The 20,851-nt window shown below is 55.4% G+C and overlaps 1 protein-coding gene across 2 annotated transcripts; it reads right to left on the bottom strand.

The window, feature by feature from the left end:
- Nucleotides 1-41: 41 nt before the first annotated feature.
- TRPV6 (transient receptor potential cation channel subfamily V member 6) lies at nt 42-14,821 on the bottom strand. 2 transcript variants are annotated; one of them, XM_045495962.1, is made up of 16 exons: nt 14,398-14,452; nt 9,820-9,930; nt 6,528-6,625; nt 6,256-6,378; nt 5,803-5,940; nt 5,408-5,506; nt 5,130-5,305; nt 4,612-4,758; nt 4,317-4,529; nt 3,916-4,002; nt 3,740-3,816; nt 3,362-3,527; nt 2,899-2,965; nt 2,258-2,526; nt 1,131-1,237; nt 42-836 (listed from the first exon to the last, which is right to left on the bottom strand). In XM_045495962.1, exons 2-16 carry the CDS (start codon nt 9,873-9,875, stop codon nt 557-559), a joined length of 2,103 nt encoding a protein of 700 aa, XP_045351918.1. In that variant the 5' UTR covers nt 9,876-9,930; nt 14,398-14,452; the 3' UTR covers nt 42-556. The 2 variants fall into 2 exon arrangements, with proteins under 2 accessions (XP_045351918.1, XP_045351917.1); XM_045495961.1 differs by lacking the exon at nt 9,820-9,930 and having other exon boundaries at nt 14,398-14,821.
- Nucleotides 14,822-20,851: the final 6,030 nt, after the last annotated feature.

A 20,851-nucleotide genomic window follows, 5' to 3' on the forward strand; every position in this document is an offset into this window, starting at 1 on the left:
TTGCCGGAAGGGGACACAGCAGAGCCGAATGCGCAAGGAAGCAGAGCAGGGAACGGCTTTATTGGAAGGTAGAAGGTGGCAAGACTCGAGCAGCTTTACCCCACCCCCAAAGCATTCCTGTCCCCCTCACTCCTGCTCTCCACGTGCCTCCCCCCACCCAGCTGTCTGGAGCACCCTGGGAAGGGCTGTCCCCTTCCCACCATGACCCTGGGACAGAGGCGGCAAGCCTGTCCTTAAAGTGCTTTGCTCTGACAGTGCAGAGTACTTCAGTAAGGCCGAAGAGCCCGCAGCCTCGTCCTCACTGGCACCAGCCCTGTGCTCGGGGTGAGGCGAGGGCCACCTCCCCCCTTGCTTTCTATTCGCCCCCTGAGCCGAACGAGTAGTGGGGACCTGGGGCAGCGATTCCCCAGCTGCATTCCTCAAGGGGGCGGGGGGGGGGGGGGGTGCCTTCTGCCTTCCTCCCCCACCGGGGAGAGGTGTTTGGGTTTTGCGTGTTGATGCCCCCCCCCCCCCGGGAAAATGAGAGCAGCTGCTGGGGCCAGACGGCAGAGTGGGCTCAGATCTGATACTCCCAGCCTTCCCCGTCTTCCAGACCCCTGTTGACCAACCCCCTCAGTTCCCTCCTCAGGGTGCCTTGCCGAAGCCTCTCCCAGTTGGCGCTGCTGCGGGAGGTACTTCGGGACACCGAGGGGGTGGACGGACACAGGTGGGGGCCCGAGGGGTGGTCCAGCCGCAGTTTCTCCGAGGCTTTGTCCGAGTCCTCGGAGGCCGGGATGTGGAAGGCATGTGCGTAGCGCCGCATCCGCTGCCGGTTGAGATCCTGTCTGTCTTCCACCCTGTGGAGCGCAAGGCCATGAGAGGCAGCCGAGGACGGACGGGCTGGCCCGGACCCGCGCCCGCGTCGTGTCCTCCGCTGACCCCATCCCACCGTGACCGGCCTTTTCCCACCACTGCGGCTAGTCCGCACACGGGGCTGCCGGCATCTCAGCGGCGGCTTTCGGGGGGGGCCCGAGCATCTAGCGGGGCCCCTCCCTTAACAGCAGGGATCCCTTAGGGGACCTCCGGGCAACGCGGGTCAACGGGCGCAGGGCCCCGGGAGCAGGAGGCCGTCCAACCCGGCAGGAACTCACCGCAGGAACCAGCGGTCCCCCAGCCCATACTCTCGCCCGCAGATCCCCGAGCGAGGCCAGAGGCAGCGAGGCAGCTTCCGCTCCAGCATCACCGTGGTGGCCACCACCTGCGTGGGGGGGCCGAAGGGGCCATCAGAGGTGGGGTGCTGACCGAGAAATCGACTGAGGAGGGCGGGAAGAGGAGAGGGCGTCGGGCGGAGGAAGGACAGTGTAGCAGTAGCTAGGCAACGCAGGAGCTCATGGGCTCCAAGAGGGGACAACACCCCCAAGCTGGGGGGTGCGGGGTGTCAGCTTGGCTGACCCTCTTCTGTGGGACAGAGTCCATGGGACATGAGCCCACAGCTCTTTACCCCGGGACCCGACATCTACGCAGATCCTGCAGGAGGTTGAGGGACCCCGCCCCAAGGAGACAGGAAGGAGGGCAAAGCAGACAGGAAGAGATCCTCAGGGCCACAGGATATTTTGACCCTACAGACATAAAGGCCACTTATAAATGCTACCACCCTACTGAGAAATCGAATATCAGGACATGTGCATGGAAACCTATTTTCCTGAGCAAACCCCATTTAGCCAACCTAGGGCCTTTTAACTCTGTTTTCTACACAGCACAGCAAAGTGCCATTCAGTTTGGGGGGGGTTGCATTTTTATTTTTGTGGAGAGAAATTATTTTCTAAGTACATTTTTAAACGGTGCTTTGACTCATTTAATGGTCTTCTGTCTCCATCGTGATGATCTGACCGAAGATAACTTCCGCTCCTCTGGGAAGTTTTTGTAGCATTTTTTTTTTTAACCTGTCCAAGTTTTCTGCATCAGGTTTTACAGACTGATTTCCTAAATGCACTTTCAGCCACCATTAGTTGTATTTCTTGTTGATTCTTCTAGAAAAGCCTGAGGTTTTACTTTTTGGGAAAATGATGAATTCTTTTCAGCTGTTCAGGTATTAGTCCGTTGTATTGCGAATATTCTGCGTTATTTTGTGTCCTGCGCAGTAAAACCGTCTAAACCTACGTGGGGTCAAAATATCCTGCTTCTGTCTGAGTTCAGCTCTCTCCTTGGCTGGTGGGGGGGGGGGGGGCGTGGGGGGAGAATGGCCTGCACTAGCCCTCCCGGCCACCAGGGGGCTCACCTGCGCCCTCCAGAGCTCATCCCGCTCGTGGGCCACCCTCCAGTGAGTGTCACCCATCATGGCGATAAGGAGGTTGAGCATGAGCAGCGTGGCGATGATGGCGAAGGCAGCGTAGGTGATGCTGTACATGAAGGGCAAATCCACGTCATAGTTGGCAGGCCCGTCGATGACGGTGAGGAACAGCTCGAAGGTGCTGAACAGCGCCATGGGGTAGTCGTAGAAATGGCCCAGCTCGTCGGGGTCCTCTGTCTGGAAGATGATATAGAAGGCTGCTCCACCCAAGGGGGTGAGAGTTACCATGGCAACCACATACCAGACTGGACCACGGCCAGCTCTTTGCTGCCCATTCCAGCCCTGTTTCCCTCTTCTCCATCCAGTGTCCCCATCCAGCCTTCCGTGCTCCATGCTTTGGGTTCTTATATTCCCTTATTTTCAGTATGGCTTATCCTGATCCCAAGAGGCACGTCTGGAAGCACTCCCAGTTTTGTCTCACCTCCAGGCATGTTCCGTCCTCAGACCTGACAGCCTCCTATCCCTGTCTTCCCTCCCAGCTTCCCCCACGTTTATCCGCAGGCATTCTGGGCTCTCCAGCCTCCTCCAGCCTCCCCTTCCCACGGCCCCTTCCCGGCCAGATGATTTACCTGAGGCAAAGCCCAGGATGACCACAGCCATCAGCCAGCAGAATCTCATCAGGTCGCCAAAAATCATCTAAAGGGAGGAGAGGAAGGAAAATACCTCCACATGGGTCCCCTGAGCAACTGCCCCTTGCGGCCTCTCGCTGGACTCGCCCCGAGAAGTCCCACAGTTCTGCCCTCCAGGGGTTAGCAAGCTGTGGCTGCATGGCAAATCTCCTCGGACTCTTTGGGTATGGCCCTTGAACTAAGAATGCTTTTCACATTTTTCAAGGATTGAGAAAACAAAAAGAAGGAGGAGGAGGAGGAGGAAAAGGAACGAAAATGCAATAGAGACCCACATGTGGCTGCAAAATCTTCCATCTATTATCTGGTCTTTCAGAAAAATGTTTGCTGCAGCCCCAACTCCAGGACCTTTCTCTAGAAAGCTTGGGGTGGGGGTGGGGGTGGTGGGGGGGGTGGGGGCACGGACCTTCTGGATCATGATGGTGAAAGGGCCCAACATCTGGAATCCTCGGGCGAAGTACATGACATTGCACCAGCCCAGCACCAGGGCGAAGGACATGGGCACCACCTCCCCATTGGCGTTCGTGAGCCGCATCACCATGGTCACCAGCACCATGCAGGCATAGGTGATGCTGGGGGTGGGGAGCAGAGGGGGAATGAGAAGAGACCAGGATTGTCCTGGGGACTGCACCCACACACTCACATTTGGCCTCCCCAAGTTCAGTACACAAGGGCACACAATCATTGGAGAAGGATCTCTGGAGTTAATTTTCTCCCGTGATTGTCCAGGGGTCGGGAATCCAGGGAGTGAGTGGGGGCATTGGCGGAGAGCAAGGAGACTCACATGAGGACGTGGAATGGCCCCCCGAGGATGGTCTGTCCAAAGAAGCGAGTGACCCCCACCCTGAAGATGTCTGGAATCTGGAGAGAGGCCAGGAAGACACAAAGGCACTTGTAGACTGGGGCTCGGGCTGGATCCCTGGGGCCAACAGCCTCACCCTAGATCCTGACCATCCTCACCTCTGCAAGCAGAATGAGCACAGCTCCGATGACGGTCACCAGCTCCCCCACCAGGCGGAGGTCATCCTGGGGGCTCACATAGGCCTCCTGAAGGGGAAACAGGGTCAGAACACTCAGGGACCCCATGCATCCTGCCTGTCTGTCCCTGGGCACGAGTCTGTGTCTCCTGTATAAAGTCACCAGCCCTGTAGGATTGTTTTTAACCTGGTAGGCTGGGCTCTCTCAAACTGCTCTTTGAGCATATGTATGTTTCTGTGTGCCTGTACTTTGAGTTTGTGCCTACGTAATTGAGAGCTGGGTGAGGGGAGAAATGGGGGCTGGAGAGCAGGTAAGCGATGCGGGGCTGAGGAAGGCCAGGGAGCTGAATCCTGCCCTGAGCTCAGCCGCCCCTAGGGCATCACCTGAAGTAGCTTCTGCTGTAGGAGCGTGTTGTCCCGGGGACCGGTGTGGTTATTGGTCCTGGGCTTGAGGGGGCGGTAGACGCAGCACACGGTGAAACAGATGATGTACAGCAGGTATATGGTGCCCAGCACACAGAAGTATGGCCGCCCATATTTCTTCCACTTGAGGCTCACCAGCTCTTTCACCGGGGTCTGGTCCAGGATCTGGCGAGCCTGCGGCAGAAAGAAAATAGAGCGGGCACCTCGGAGACCCTGACTTCCCTCGCCAGCTGCTTTCTGACCCTACGACCCGCACCTCCCGCTTCTTGGTGGTAACAATAAGTTCCAGGAGAGACTGCTCATCCCCTGAAGAGTCGATCTCGGTGAGGTCGTAGAGGGTGGAGGTCAGCGGCCCGTAGGTCCACTGGATGTGCTTCCGCTTCTGCATCAGGTGCTGGAACATCTGAGAAGACACGGTGGTGAGTCGGAGGGTCAGTGTGAGAAGCAGGGCCGGGGGGTCTCCACCGCTGAAGAGGGCTGCGGCCCGCTCCTTGCGACTGATGGACAGTTAGTTGCGTGAGCCTCCTTTTTTCTGGTTGTCTTTCTTTCCCACACACCCTATAAGGATCTGAAAGAGGAGGACGGGCAAAGGGAACAGAACGCCGGGCTCCCAGGGCAGATGTCCTAAAGCGACATTCTCAAAGCCTCCCGCCCAGGGGTCCCTGAGGCTGAGCATTTAGTGACGGAGTATGGAGGAAGGGGCCCCACCCTCCGGGCAGTTGGGCACCAAGGGTCTTTGAAAGGCCGCCATGGGGCCAGGGGAGTGTCCCTCACCACGGTGTTGCCCTCCACTCCGGCCAGCTTGAAGGGGGTGAGACCCTGGTGATTGGGCACGAGGTCCAGGGACTGCAGGTGGTCCCTGCGCCCATCATAGGACAGCAGCAGGTTGTACATCTGGCAGGCAAAGGTCTTGTTGGGCTGCAGGACGAGGATGTGCAACACGGTGTTTCCTGGGGGAGGACGCGGGCGTCACGTGGCCGTTGCGCTGAAGTCCCCGCTGATGCCCTGCCCGACCTGGGGTGGCCCCTGCCCTCCCGGCCCCCAGCTCTTACCCAGGGAGTCCTGGGCCCGGATGTCAGCTCCATGCTCAATGAGCAGCCTCACCATCTCCTCGCTGCCCACGCAGGCAGCAAAGGACAAGGGGTGCTCCCCTGTGGACACAGAAGGCTGGCTGCCATGAGGGTCCGATGGGCTGGGGGATGGGCAGCGTCCCCAAGTGACTGCCTCCTTGCCCTCGCGTGGCAGCTCTGGGCTCGGGGACGCTCGCCAGCAGAAGCAGAGGCAGGGATGGAGCACGTGTCGGGGGAGGCTTGGCTCTGGCCTGAAACCCTGGAAGGCCCGGCCGCTTCCGGCTTTTCCGGGGGCAGGAGCCCTCCTCGGCCCGCCCTCCCTTTGCTCTTGCCCACCTCCCCATGTCCCTTCCTCCCAGCCCCGGCCCCGCTCTCACCAAAGTAGATGAGGTTGCGGGGGCTGCGGCGGAACGCCGTGCCTGTGGCTCTCGCAGACACGCTGGCCCCGCGGGCAAGCAGGGCTCTCACCAAGTTCACGTTCTGGTTCACGATGGCTATGTGCAGGGCGGTCTGACCTGGCTCAGAGAGAGCCTCAGTCATGGGGTCTGTCCCCAGGATCCTGCAAGGGTCCCTCCCATATCTACACCCAGTCCTCCTCACTCCCGCAGCCTGAGGTGGCAGGGGGGTGTGATGGAGCCCCTGGTCTGGCAGGGTTCCCAGGGAAACCAGCTGCTGCCTCTTCTCCCCTTGCATTTTGGGGGGTTGGTGTTCTAACGGTGCGTGGTGAGGATGACAAGAACAAAGGGAGATGGGGGGAGGAACGAAGCCCTCTTTGGTCGCCCCGAGTTAATCCACTGCAGAGACTGGCTTAAAACACCCAGCACCCTCACCCTCATACAGCTCCGATGTCATGGGCTCAAAGACCAGCTCCGGGGCAGCCTCCATCAGCACCACGGCGGCCTCCAGGTTGTCATAGAGGGCCGCTATGTGCAGTGCTGTCTCCCCCATGGCTCCTGGTGTTGACAGAAAGAAGAGTCATATGGCTTCCATGGGGCAGGGGCATGGTGACCATAGGCATTTAGGGGTCCACCACAGAAGGTCCTGGGCTACACTGGGAGCCACATGTGTAGCTCTGACGGGTGCTGAGGGCTCTGCCCCTTACCTCTCTGGTGCACCTCACAGGCCTCATACTTGAGTAGCTTGTTGAGAGCCTGGACATTGTTCTCCTTGGCAGCTAGAAGGAGAGGAGACTCCCAGATCCTAGAAGGGAATGGGATCAGAAAGGTGGCAATGGTGAGCGTGCCCAGTGGTGCAGTGAGGGCTGATGGCTTGGCTCCTTCATATACAGACACGTGCACCTCATGACCCTGAACTTGATCCAGGGAATTGAGGTCAGCAGCGTCCCGAGGGTTGCCGGATTTTTTCTTGAGCGGTTAGCTACCCCAAACCAACTGTTCCCCCTTTCAGCTTGTGTGGGAGAAGCATCAGTGACTGGTTTCCCATCCCCTGAGTGCTGGGACCAGAATATGTGTGTGTGTGTTATCTGTGCATATCGGGTATGGAGGGGAGGAGTTAAAGTACTCATTCACCTCCTGACCTACTGACCTCTGGGGCAACCCTGTTTAGCTTCATTAAGTGCCCCGTGATTACCCCCGAGATAAGCCTTGTTTTCATGGACTAAGGGTACAAGGAATTCCTCCCTCATATTTGTGAAGAAAGTCAACATGTAGAGGCTAGATTTCCCCAGCGGCATGATGCTCGCCTTTCCAGACCTTCTCAGCAAAGCCCGTTGATCCTGGCACTTCCTTTCCAACAACAGCATCCTCAGAGCTCAATCAGAGAGCAACAGTGGATCCTTTTTGTTCTGACCCCTAAGCAGAGTATAGTTTCTTTCTACTTCCTGTCTGCTTCCCATTTGTTTTAGGCACACACACACACACACACACACACACACAAATCATCTTCTCTGATTCACCAAACCCTTTTGAGTTTTATTCCTACAATGAACTAAAAACCTGTATTACTATAAAAACTTAGCCCGACTAAGACCCATGGGGCCCCCTTTGTTCAATTTCTGTCTTGGCCCAGAGCCATTTGGTCTTTCTATGGGATCTAAATGAAATAACGCCACTTACCCATAGATGGCCAACTATGTGAATGGAAGATCACACACTGGTGCTGGCAGGAAATCAACTCCAAGAGCCGGGACGGGAGGGTGATCGGGAGAGGAGGGAGGAGCACAAGACTCATATCCCCTAGAGTGTTGGCCCCAGCTTCCCCGCCCCCGCTTCCATGCCACCTGGATGGCCATCAGGCTTTGTCAATTCAACATTCAATCCCTACCTCCTCGTGCCTACCGGCCCTCATCGTTCATGTCTTCATTCTCTATTCTGCCCCTCGTTAGCAAAATATTCTAGCTAGTTTCCCGTGCCCTATTTACCCCCAATCCGCCCTTCTCCATGCTGCCAAGGTACACCCTCTAAATGGCATTGCCATCACCGTTTAGAAAAGTCTGATGGGAGGGGCGCCTGGGTGGCTCAGTCGGTTGAGCGTCCGACTTCGGCTCGGGTCATGATCTCACGGTCTGTGAGTTCGAGCCCCGCGTCGGGCTCTGTGCCGACAACTCAGAGCCTGGAGCCTGCTTCGGATTCTGTGTCTCCTTCTCTCTCTGCCCCTCCCCTACTTGTGCCCCATCTCTCAAAAATAAATAAATGTAAAAAGAAAAGAAAAGTCTGATGGGTCCTTAAGTGCCCACGGAGAAGGAATACAGAGATCCTTTCTAGCCTCGGTGACCTTATTTTCCCCTCTTTCCTCCTCCCATTCACTCCTTATCCCAGCTATTCTGGCCCCACCACTGCCACCCCCCGCCCCCGAACACTCCATTCTCCCGAGGCTTGTGCCATATTAACTTCCACCTGGAATCCAGAGCGTCTGCCTCACCCTGTTCATTTCTGTTCTGTAACCCCAATGCCTAGGGATGTGCTCTGCATATGGTAGACACACCACCACCATCTGCAGAATGAATGAATTTGTAGCAGTAGCAGAAGGTAGTGTGGCCTCACTGCCCCTGCTTATTGTCTCCATTGGCCACCCTTTAGGCCAACCTTAGGCGAACATGTAATCTAAGTAAAAAACAGTATGCTGAATATACAAACACAGCTGCAAAGCAAATTTTCCACACCCCCTTCACCACCACCACTGCCCTTCCAACAATTTGCCCAAACCCCTCCTCTATAAATATTCTAGAGCCAGCCCTATTCCCCAACACACATACACACCCTCCCAGGAAGTTTTCCACACTATATAGTCTGGCTCTTTATTTTTGCATCTTTCACTGTGTGTTGTGATTAGTACTGTCTTTCCTCTACACAAGGGACACTTAAGGGCGGAGGTCAGCCGCTTTCTCCTGTCTGTTTCCTTTCCCTGCTCTCTTTCAATTAGCTTCTGGCTCTATGGCCTATTTTGACTAAAGTTAATGGCAAAGTTACAAATGGACCCAAGGGAGCTTCTTACCCAAGTGCAGGGTTCTGCTCCCTACTTCCTAAAATATGGGTGGGGAGGCTAGTTGGTGGAAGGCCCACAGACACCCCTTTGGGTCCCTACGTGTCTCTGAAGGCCACAAATGTCCCCGACAAGCCTCCATTCCTATGTGCTCTTTTTCTTGCCTTGCCGACTGCCCTAGCGGGCCGGGAAACAACAAGTACTTACTGTCCATTGGGGCTTGCCAGATTTACCAAATAAAAATGCAGGATCCTCCTTTAGATTTTAATTTTAGATTTCCAACCAATACTTTTTTAATATAACTATGTCCCATGTGACATTTGGGACATACTAACAACTTGTTAATCATTTATATGAAATTCAAATTTAACTCCATGTCCCGTATCTTATCTGGCAAAGTTTGTAGAGAACTGGTCTCTTTTGGGTGGCAAACTCCAGAATTCAGAGAAAAAGGGGGCAGTGTATGAATGGTCCGGAGGGGATCAGATAAGGCAATTACTTGCAGTGGCACCATAGGGCCACAAGGGGACAGCAGAGAAAGCCCTCAGTCACGATCTTGGCAGTCAGTCGGAACCCCAAAACCTGACTACACTTGGGACCCAGAAAAAAGGCACAAGAGCAGACCCATCCAACAATTTTTGTGCCTGAGACACGAGTGGTTTCTACCAGAGCAACCCAGCACAGACGTTTAGATCTGGAGCAAAATCTACAGGTCTTTACTAGGTCTCTACCAGGCACCTCCCCAAGGCAGGAAGAGGAGATACTGATAACATACTTTCTGGTTTGAATGGTTACATTATACTTGGTCCCTTCCAGGGGGAAATTTTACTTTATTTAGTAGATTAGTTAACATCGCTACCAGAATCTCTTGTTTACAAATGGTGGTTGAGAGCTGTAGCTCTCAACCAGGGGTGAACCCCCCCCCCACCCGCCACCAAGGAATCTGGCAACACCTGGAGACATTTTTGGTTGTCACAACTGGGGTAGGGTGGAGAGGTGCCACTGGCATCTAGCGGGTAGAAGGCAGGGATGCTGTTCAGGAGGATCTTATGCAGGCCAGTCTCCTACAACGAAGAATTATTCTGTCCAAAGTGTCCATCTGCAAGGTAGGGGATTCCTGACCTATAGCTTGAATTGTTCATAAGCGATTTTTTTTTTTAAAAAGAGGACTCTTGGGGCGCCTGGGTGGCGCAGTCGGTTAAGCGTCCGACTTCAGCCAGGTCACGATCTCGCGGTCCGTGAGTTCGAGCCCCGCATCAGGCTCTGGGCTGATGGCTCAGAGCCTGGAGCCTGTTTCCGATTCTGTGTCTCCCTCTCTCTCTGCCCCTCCCCCATTCATGCTCTGTCTCTCTCTATCCCAAAAAATAATAATAATAAAAAAAAAAGAGGACTCTTCACATTAAGAAGAATGAGAAACTCCCTATACGTGCTTTCTTACAGATTGTTAAATATTTAAGAGAGAAACAAAAAGGTAAAGCCTTTGGAGCACTTGCTGATTAAGTAGCAAAAAGACATTGCAGACAAAATCTGTAATTATAGCAGTATGAAAGCTGTATGAAAGCTGTTTTCAGAATCTAGCATGCTTTATTTTGCTGAACAATAATTATAAAATTGAATGGTTTTGCTCAATATTAGACTGGTGAAAACCATATTACAAAACCTAGCCCATTTTTTACATAGTAAATAAATCACTGATCTCCTCCTTAAGATTCCCTCTGGGCCAGCAGAAAGTATCTCTCACTCCCTTTCTCCCTGTTTCCTGCACTCTGTCCTCCCCTCCTCCTCCTTCTTTGTTTTTGTTTTTGTTTTTGTTTTACTTATTTTTGAGAGAGAGAGACAGAGTGAAAGTGGGGGAGGGGCAGAGAAAGAGGGAGGCACAGAATCTGAAGCAGGCTCTGAGCTGTCAGCACAGAGCCCCATGTGGGGACACGGGGCTTGAGCCCATGAAATGTGAGATCATGACCTGAGCTGAAGTCCCACACTCAACCTCTTCCTTCTTGAGAATGTGTCCATGCCTACGTGCACATGAGCAAAGTTCTGCATTTGGTTGCTGGAAACGAGACAAGATCCAGAGCGCCTTTGGAGGAGAATTCAAACCAAATTTTAGAGCTAGAAAGTTGCTAGAAATCTAACCTATCTGTCCATGTCACAGATGGAGAAAGAAGCCTGGCGTCCCGAGGTGACTTGTCCAAACAAGTCAGAGGCAGAGCTGAGGCTGGGACCCCACTGGCCATTTCCCCATCCCTCTTCTCTGTGGCTCAGGCTTTGGAGAGGGCTTAGAGGCACAGGAGCCATGTCCACAGACATGGGTCCCACTGGTCTCTCTCCAAGCACCCTGTCAGACGAGCACGCCATTCGGGAAGGGGAGGGCACACGCGACGTGGAGCTCAGCGTACAGGTTCCCAGGAGGATACAGCCCTGAAAGAAAGGAGGTGCCCAGCCCCTCAAACTCCTGCCAATGTTGGGTGTTGCCTTTGACTGTTGTATTTTTGGTTTTTTTCATCACAGTAATCCCATTTGTTAAATGTGCTTTTCAGCTTCCCAAAGGGTATAGAGGTCGTAAGGATATGATCACGTTTTCTCCTTACAACCCTGTGGCATGGGCTGAATGATTCTTTCATTTGTCAGAAAAGGAAACTGAGGCAGCACAACCAGATTGTTGCTAGATCACACAGAGTTAAAAGCAGAACGCTTGGCCAAGAACCTAGCCCCAGGCTCTCACCGCTAAATTATGTGGTTCTTCTAGTTTTATGGTTCTTCCTGATTTCTCTCAGGGGGAGGGGGTCAGCCCAGAGCAGTGACCACAGATGAAGGCAGTCGTGTGTGGGGAGGAAGCATGCGTGCATACGCTGGCCACTTGTGGGCTGTCTCCCTCCCGCTCAGGTTCTTGGCGAGTGGATGAGGAAGCCAAAGCTGGGAGAAAAGTGGTTATTTGCAGACTTGGAATCGGTCCGCCCTTCCAAGTCCTGCAGCTTTAGCACAAGTGCCTGCAACATGCGTGTCTGCTGTGCTTCCTGAGGCAGGGAGTCCCAACACACTGGAGAGGCCCAGTTTACTTTTCACAGACCCATGGCTACACGTGTTTATACAGCTATCTAAGCAGAGGAGAACCTTCCGTGTTCACTGCCTTCCCACCGTCTAGTGGGAGGGAGAAAGTGCCAACAACGGGGTCATGTGAGAGCCTCTGGGAGCTGCCCAGCATACCGACACCAGGCAGAATCAGGTACCGCAGTGTCGTCCTCTCTGCTCCCATGACACGTGCTTATGCCCTTCTTAGGACACTCACCAAGCTCACTTGTCACCCAAGTAGATGCATCCTGATGCATTTTGACCATGAGAACGTGAGCTTCTCGAGGGCAGGGAGGTCATGTTCATTTTCTACAAGTCTGGCAGAGTGCTTTATGCTCCATAAGTGTTTAGTATGTTGAATCTCAGGAAACAAGACAAGTCAAGGTCCAGGGAGAGATGACGAAGAAGAAACGGGAAAAAGGTAATGGTTCAGCTTGGGTCCAGCATTGTGGATTTAAGCAGAGGGGGCAGTGGGACCAAGACCCAAGACACATCTGCTAGAGAGAGAGGAATGCTGGGTTCCTGGTCATCCTGGGGAGACCACGGAGCCTTTCCCTCTCACTGAACTATGCTCCACTCCCTGGAATCCGCCAGCCCCACCCAGAGGCCCCTCTGAGCTGTTGGCACCAAGCTGACTTCACCACTTGCTCGCTTTGAGCCAGCCTCACTCCCAAGGGGATACCGGCACTGCCCCCCACAGGTTTGGGGTTATAGAAGACAAGATAGGTGCTCATTACATCGTCTGCTGCTTTCTGCCATCAGCCCACCTCCTCACCTGTCATATTGTCCCCACTTACGTGGTCATCTCCTTGTTGCCCAGTTATGGGCAAGTCTCCCCTATGGCCAGTTGACTGCAAAGCCTAGGACACTTCCCTTTCCGGTGATTTCAGTGTCCTTCCTGGAAGTGCCCACCCAGAGGGGAATCAATACTCCAGGCTCTGGGTGGGAAGGAGAGGGCTGAGAAGCTATGGAACCAGGCAGGGAGATCAGGAAAGGAGGGGATCCCTCAAAGTGACATCAGGCCCTCCTGGCCCAAGGCTGCAAGAGGAGCCCCACCGATGGTCTTCAGAAGAAATAGAGGCCGAAAAGATGAGTGGAAGCAGCAGACTGTGGTCCCTGTCTCTGCTTTGCCCTGTTGGCACACAGAACGACTCTGCCACCCCTTCCAAGCCCCAGGCCTTTCTGTGCTCTGTGTCTGGCTCCCCCAGCCCCGGGGTCCTGAGTGGGTAGGGAAGAGTGGAACCAGTGACCGCCTATTCTCCAACAACAATGCCATTCTGTGCCTCAAGATGTCATCAGTCAAACATGCGCTCAGCCCCTACTCTCCCAGGCCCGGGGGGAGAGAAGTGGGCGGCTGGTGTGAGAGAGGGGAAGCCAAAGCTCAAAAAGGAACACACCCCCAGCCCAGAATCCTGGGGCAAAGGAAGAAAAACCACAGGCGCTCCCTGGCAGGCTCAGGCAGGCCTCTGCTCTTGGAGATGGAGAAAGACCCTCAGATACAAAACCTTTGGGCTTTCCTCTGTGAAGAGACATGTGCTAACTGCCTTCTCAGGGACCCTGAGAAGGTGCTCCTTCTGGTGGGGTGCTCCACCCCACCGGAAGGACTCCCTTCTAGGGCATCAGCACCTGGGTAGGGAGACCCACGGACACTTTGGAGAGGACATCTCACGCAGGGATGTCTCCTCTCCTCTCCCTCCTAGGGCATGGGGACATCAGAGTTTAGGGAAGTTTTTAGGGGCTCAAACTTTAGAGCTTCTCAGGTGAGCATGGGTCCTACGCACATCTGGTATGTGGCCAAGCATCCAGACCCCTCTCCCCCGTAGAGGGTAAGGAAGTCCACGGCTGGGTCCCAGCTCTGGTTCAAAATCATCCCCGTGTCTGGCATTCAGCCTTGGTCAATGCCTGCTGGTGGCGATAATGCGTAGGAACGGCAGCCGTGATCACCTCTTGTCTTCTGTGGTCACTGATGCCTGCAGTTCCTTGTCTGCCTCATTCATTCAATCATTCATTCATCCACTCCCCGCATGTGTATGTGCCTGCATTACGTGTTTCTGCAGGACAGACTGCTCTGGGGCCAGGGAATACAGCCATCCGGCACTGCCCCGACCTACCAGCACCTCTGTGCTGGCGGTTCCATGATGCCATATCTTCCCAGGGCCCAGCTAGGTGGCCCAGGCCTTTAGGGAAATGTGAAGGGCTTGCATAATTAGATTGGATCTTAAAGCCGGTGGTACCTGTGCCCATGCCAGCTCCCTCCCCTTCCACCTGGCCTCCAGGGGAGCTAGCCCCACTGGCTAAGACCTTTGAGACAAAATGCTCCGCAGGAGCCAGGACTGGAAGCACAGTTTGTACAAATAGAGGTGCAAACAAAGACTGAGAGGGGAAGGGGGAGAGGGAGAGGAAGGTGGGGGTGGGGGGGGCAGGGAGGGCTGGGAGGGGCGAGGGAGCAGACTGAGGCTTACCTCTTCTGTTGCTGCAGGTTCTGCTCATCTCGGCTCTGGGCCCATGACTCCCGTCTCTGGAACCAACTACAGAATTTTCTCCACAGGCAGAGAATGAACCCCTTGTCCTTGGGTAGCGGCAACCCCATGGAGTGTAGGGCCGGCTCCTTGGGGGGCCGAGGCCGAGGCCAGACCCCCAGAGGACTCAGCCTTGGGGCCACATCAGCACCCCCAAGGGCCGGCCTGCCCTCGCCCTGTAGAGGTCCCGTCTCCTACCTCCCTGGTCCCTACCTCCCTGAGGAGTCTCCCCGGGGCGCCAGAGCCTGACTCCAGAGGGCTCTGAGGTTCTTACACCTGGTAGAGCTGGGACTCCCTCGGCTGGGTTCCTCCCCGGGAGCTCCTCCTGGGAGCTAGCGAGCCTGCAGACACTCCCACCCTCCTCCCAAATTACCTGAGATTTAAAGAGACAGGCCAGCCGACCTGCCTTCCATCTGCGGCCTTGGCCTTGCGTAAACTCCCTCCCAGCCCGCCTGGGTCTCTCTCCCTGCCCCCAGGCCAGTCCAGGAAGGGGAGGCCTTCAAAGAATGGAGAGGCCTCCCTTGGACTTTGGGACACCTGGTGACATTTTATAGAAAGGCCTGGACAGGTCAGACTAGCCTGAGAGACTAGGCCTGAGGGAGGAGGGGAGGAGTCGCGGGCCTTGGGGACTGACGGGCCCCACAGGGAATGAGGAGCGACCACCTCTCTCCCAGGGTCTTTTCTGTGTCTTTCCCTCCTGGAGACTCAGCTTTTTCTCACTCTTCCACTTTAATCTGTAGCCTGGCCCCAAATAGGTATGTAAACATGAAAACCAAGTGTGGGCCGGCAAACTTTTCCCGGAAAGGGCCAGATAGTACATGTAAGCATTTTAAGGGTGGCAAAACCACATACAAACATGTAGCCTCTGACACCCATGTTTTGTTTTGTTCCGATAGCCCCTCAGAGATGGATAATCCATCCTGAGCTCCCAGGCCAGGGCAAAAAAGTGGGCAGCCGTGGGCAGGATTTGGCCCCCCCTGGACTGCATAGACTCCTACTCTGGAGTCCTAGAACCCATCCCCAACATATGTATTGGGTTACCAAATAAATACAGGACGCCCCATTAAATTGGAATTTCAGGTAAACAATGAAGTTTTTTTTTTGTTGTTGTTGTTGTTGGGTTTTTTTTTTTTTTTTTTTTAGCGTAAACATGTCCCCAGTATTGCAAGCCTGTTCTCTGGCCACCTCTGGTAGAGGCAGCCTCTATCCACTGTGACTGGCTTCTGGGCCCACAGAAACTCACATCAAACCTGTGGGGCAGGTATTCTTGTCCACATCTTACAGATTAAAAAACAAAAACAAAGATAAACCTCAAGGTGGCAAAGTAAATCACCCAAGATCCCATAGCCAATTGGTGGCAGTGGCCAGATTGAGACCCACTCCCACACCCCCATGGGCGGATGGAGGCCCAGGGCAGTGAGGTGGTTTGCAGCAGGGAGGATAGATGACAGAGAGCGCAGCCCATCCCTGTCGCACTGCCCAGGAACAAGCCAGGAGCCACCGCGGGCATTTAGTTCAACCCTCTGCTGGAAAGAGACCAGAGTCCCAGCTTATGCAAAGTCCAGGGGCAAAGCAGGGACCTGATGGCCTGGGGCATGGGTGTCTGGGCACTTAGAGCCACTGGTATGTGTGGGTCACTCCCTAGCTTCAGAGTCTGTTTTTTCCTACGTGTCTCTGATTCAGCGAGGAGTGTGTGTGTGTGTGTGTGTGTGTGTGTGTGTGTGTGAGGTATGCGCCTGTGTGCGCGTGTGAGCATGGGTTTGTATATGTGGGGACGGGGAGGGGGGGGGAAGCGTAGGCGCAGGGGTGGGGTGTCTCTGTGGGCAGGGTGTAGGAGGGCCACCCTCAAATCTGAAGGGAAAGCCGCACTCCTGTCCCTACTGTTGGGCGCAAGGCCAGGCCATAGAGCCCTGAGCAAACAGCACAGTCTGATTAGCCGCCTTCCCCACCCACCCAGGGGTCAGTGGGTTCGGGTTGGGTCGGGGGGAGGCGCTAGGACCCAAACCTTCAACCAGGACCTTTGTGCCCATTAAGCCAGTGCGTCTGCCGGCGGACCCACCCACCTTCTCTTTACTGCTGGGCTCCAGGCAAAGACCCCAGTCCAGCCACTGGTGGGAAACGGAATAAGGCAGAGGGGTGTTTGTCCTGTGGAGGCTGCAGGAGGACACCATCATTCCCAACTTTCTTTGCCTTCCGCCGCTTTGTCCACCTGCTACTGCCTTTTCGCATTGGGTCACCACGACTCAGGGACAACAGACTCACAAGGGCACGCAGGGCAGGGAGACGAGGGGGCAGATGGCCGAGTGCGAGCTTCTGCCAACAGTGTTCTCTCGGTTCTTGGACGCAGCACCGTGGGCTTGGACAGCGGGGACGGTGGGCCGAGGGTTGAGTGCCGCTGCCCACGCGGGCCCACTCACATCTCGAAGCCACGCTGCCTGTTCCTCCCAGGGACTGCGGCTCTGAGGGGGCAGTGAGGTCGCGCTGGAACTCCTCCATGAGGACGCGGTTGGTTCCACAACCCAGAATCCCTGACTCAAGTGTCCGAATACCGGAGGCTATAGATGCAGGGGCTGAGGGGGTGAGAGGGAGACTAGAGCTCACGGGAGAGTGGTCACAGCCACTGGCCTCATTTGGTGAGATTTGCCATCACATCTTCTTAAATCCTTTTGCCTAGACTCCAAATTTCGCAAGACTTTTATGACCCCAGCAACTCGTTGTCCCTTTCAATGGCCCCGTGTGAGGCTGAGCATATGGACTTCCAGTCTGCCCTCAGCCTCACGGCAGTTGGTCTGCAACCTCGCCAGGGCGTTGGGGGTGGTGGCGTGGGGGGCGGGGGGTGGGTGGGTACTGAAGAGGCCAAGGCCCGTGGCGGGGGGATGGGGTGGGAGAGACAAGGACAGACAGGAAGGAGGCTCCACTTGGCTTGTGACAACATGCTAAGGGTTTCCAGCCAGTTCTCCTGCCTCGGGCCGAGCTTGAACTCGAAGCCGAGTTAGGTCCTCAGGATTCAACAGAGGGACAGTGGTGAAGCAGGGGATGACCAGCCCCCTCCGAGGGCCACACTGGCAGGACTGGAGGTGGCCAGGGAGATGACGTGGGCTTCAGTACATGCAGGACTGGAGCAGAGCCCTGACTGGGACCGGAGCCACCGCATGCCGCCGATGTGTGCATTTCAGGCATGCTTTTTCAACCTGCAAATACTGATGTGTTGGAACAAATAATTCTTTAGTGTGGGTCTGTCCCACACGTTGCAGGAAGTTTAGCTGCCACTTATTGGGTGACCATAGCATCCCCTTCCCTCAGCTGTGACAGCCAAAGTCTCCGGACATTGCTGGAATTTCCTTGGTGGGGGGCAAGATCACTCTCCATCAAGAACCACTAATTTAGGGCCAAAAATATACATTTAATTTTTTCCGGTTTTGTCCCTCTTTTTGTCTGTTCTGCCTTCCTGTGTTTCCCTCTGCTTTTCCTCTCCTGTTGGCTCTCTTTGCAGTTGTATCTGCTCCCTTGGTCTTAGGCTGTGTGCTAACATGTGTGGCATTTGTGTGCATGTGTATGTAAGGTGTCCGTGTGTGTGTGCATGTGTGTGTGGTATATGGTGTGGGGTGTGTGTGTGTGTGTGTGTGTGTGTGACCATGACTCTGAGTGGTCTTTCTGTGGAACCCTGGGTTTCTTTTCCTTCTGTCTCTTGATCTCTGCTCTTTGTTTCCTGGCCCAGCTGACTGCGTCACCCCATCCCTGCTCCCGGCGCCCTTTGGGAGGGTGTCTCCCGGGCTCTGCTGCCGTGTGCAGGGCTGGCCACAAGGGACAAACAGGCGAGAGGCTGGGGATAGAGCCAGCACAGGGCAGCGGGGTCAAAGCCACTGCTCACTCAGCTTGGAGTTTGTTCCAGTCACTGGGTTCACAAGCCCTGTGTGCCAGCTCATAAAGCCTGCACAGAGCGACGGCAGGTCAGCAGGTGCACACGCGCGCACGCACACACACACACACACACACACATGCACACACAGAGGCATGCACCACAGAGCACCACCCAGGGACTTGGCGGGTGTGGAGGACGGGCTGTCGAGCCGCCTGCCCCGCTGGGGGCACTGGGTTCTGGTGCTGGATGGGGGGCTGCCTGGGCAGCGATTTGGGCTTGAAACCCTCCAAGGTCCTTTTCAACTCAAACGTCCTGTGATTCTGCACGAAGTGGAGTCACATGTGGTTCTGTGGGTGCACAGTCCCTTCAGCTTTCATAGGTCAAGAGGTCATACTTTCGCCCAAAGTGTGGCCTTCGTCCCCAGCCCCCTTCCCCCACCCCCATTGCTAAGTGGGGCCCCAATCCTTTGCCCTCGTTTCCTACACCCTCCAGCCTCGGCTGGCCTAAACGCTCACACCACGGGGGACCCTGCACAGGACCCCCAGCCTCTGTCTGCTGCTCCAAGACACCTGGTTGGAGCCCAGAGGAACACGGTCGAGGACGACAGAGCTGGCGGTAGAAAGGGGGCCCCGGGGAGAGGGCAGAGGCCAGGACCAACGGGATGGCGCCACCAGCCCCACCCCCTCAGACAGGCATTTGCACGGTATTGCACATGTAGTTCTGCACGGAATATTTATGTCACATGAACCAATATGTCATAGCAAGATTCTAGAGCAGTCATGGTGTGTGCATATATGTTCTGACCATCTCCTACAAGTCTGCAGGTTTTCAAATTCAAAGGCATTGGTTCTGCTGGATGCTAACCCCTTTGCAGAAAGTGCCCAAAGGGCAAAGGTGGGCATGTGGGCTGTGGGCTGTGGGGAAGCAGCCTCCTCGACCCCCGAGCATGTGCCTCCATGGCCAGCCATTCTCCCCTCCCCTCCCACCCTGCCTTGAATGGAAGATTTTCTGAGCCAGCCCCGAGAGGTCTCCCTGGTTGACAGCCCCTCCCCCACCCATCAGAGCATCTGGTTTCCTAACCCCCCATCTGGAAGGTGAAGCTTTAAAAGGAGCCCCACCACGCTCTGACCTGCCTCTAACTTTTTCTTGAGGCCTCTACAGGCTGGAGTCCTGTGGCCCATGGCCTGGGCCAGATGCTCCGGAGATAGGGCTCTGTGAAGGAGGGTGTCAAAGTCCACAGCCCTCCCGCTGGCCACACTGCCCCAGCCTCCTGCTCCTTCTTCCCCAGATCCCGAGGCCTCTCCCTCCCAAAGCCGGACCCCTCCGCTCAGCCACCTGCCCCGCCCTCTGTCACCCCACCTTACCTGGCCCCGGGCTCCTCCCTAGCAGGTACTAAAGACAAAAGAGGCTGAAGGGTATACAGCCCTCAAAGACCTTTCCAAACATGACGAATGTGCCATGAGGCTGTTTCTGGAAAAGGTGAAAGAGAGCAAGACGGGGAACCAGGATGGCTGCGTTCCAACCCCACTTGGACCAGAAATCACCGTGAGACCTTGGCCAAGTCACTTACCTTTGCACTTCCCGATGTGCAAAAAGGACTCTTAAGTTCTCAGGTTTTCCTGTTGCCTTCAACGCTCTGCTCCCCCAGACAGCTCCCCATCAGCTTCCAGGTGCAGAAAGCGTGGCGCTCAGAGCAACCTCCTATCTCTCAGGAGGAACGTGTCTGTCTTTGTCTCTGAATCACTAGGGCAGAAGCTCCACCAGGCAGAGAAGAGAGAGGAGGTCAGCAGGCAGAACGTGGGGCCACATGGCTTCCAATAACCCTCTAGCCTTACAAATGGCAGGATCCTGGGACCCCCAACGTTCTAGGTGGGGAGAGGGCCAAGCTCCCTCACCACGACAACTTTCTGAGCGCTGACAGCCAGAGAGGAGGCTGAGGTCCTCTGCCAAGGTGGGGCGGGGCTGGCTCTCTCCACCACTTTGTTGCATTCTGGGTGATGTTCCCCACACTGGGCTCGGGGCGTGCTGGGGGTGGGAGAGCTGTGGGGCCACTAGGCCCAGAGTAAACAGCATCGGTTTAGGGCTCAGGAGAAAGGGTCTAGCCATTATCCCAAATCGGATCACTGTTACGAAAAGCCCAAACCCAAAGCCTGGGTTCAACCTGGAAGCCATAGCAGGTTTCTCCAGCAGCAGCCCTCAGGGGTAGCCCTTTATCAGCAATCGTCCCCCGATTTGTCCCCACCTGCACCTCTTATTCTTCTGTCCCCACCCCAACACACTCAGTGAAAGGGCAACAGGCCGTGATAAGAGCTCTTTCAAATTCTATTTATTTAGCTCCAGCGCTCACGCAGACGCCCCAGCGCCTCCGTCATAAAAACCAAGCAAAATGCCAGGCTTGTTCTAAAAGTCGGGATGATTGTTGAATGCATACAGGCACGTGCACACTGGGAGGGGAGCAAGCTGGCTGCTTCCTGCCTCCCGAGGGCCGGTCTGAGAGCCCAGGACAGAGGACTCAAGGAGCAGCTGGGAAGGAGC

The sequence above is a fragment of the Leopardus geoffroyi genome, chromosome A2 (genome assembly GCF_018350155.1).
Source record: "Leopardus geoffroyi isolate Oge1 chromosome A2, O.geoffroyi_Oge1_pat1.0, whole genome shotgun sequence".
NCBI lineage: Eukaryota > Metazoa > Chordata > Mammalia > Carnivora > Felidae > Leopardus > Leopardus geoffroyi.

Coding starts and splice junctions, on each gene's coding strand:
- TRPV6 (XM_045495961.1), bottom strand. CDS start 14,525: ATGGGGTTGCCGCTACCCAAGGACAAGGGGTTCATTCTCTGCCTGTGG. Junction 1,238..2,257: donor ATGAGCTCTGGAGGGCGCAG/GTGAGCCCCCTG, acceptor CCCCCCACGCAG/GTGGTGGCCACCACGGTGAT. Junction 837..1,130: donor GGGGACCGCTGGTTCCTGCG/GTGAGTTCCTGC, acceptor TGCGCTCCACAG/GGTGGAAGACAGACAGGATC.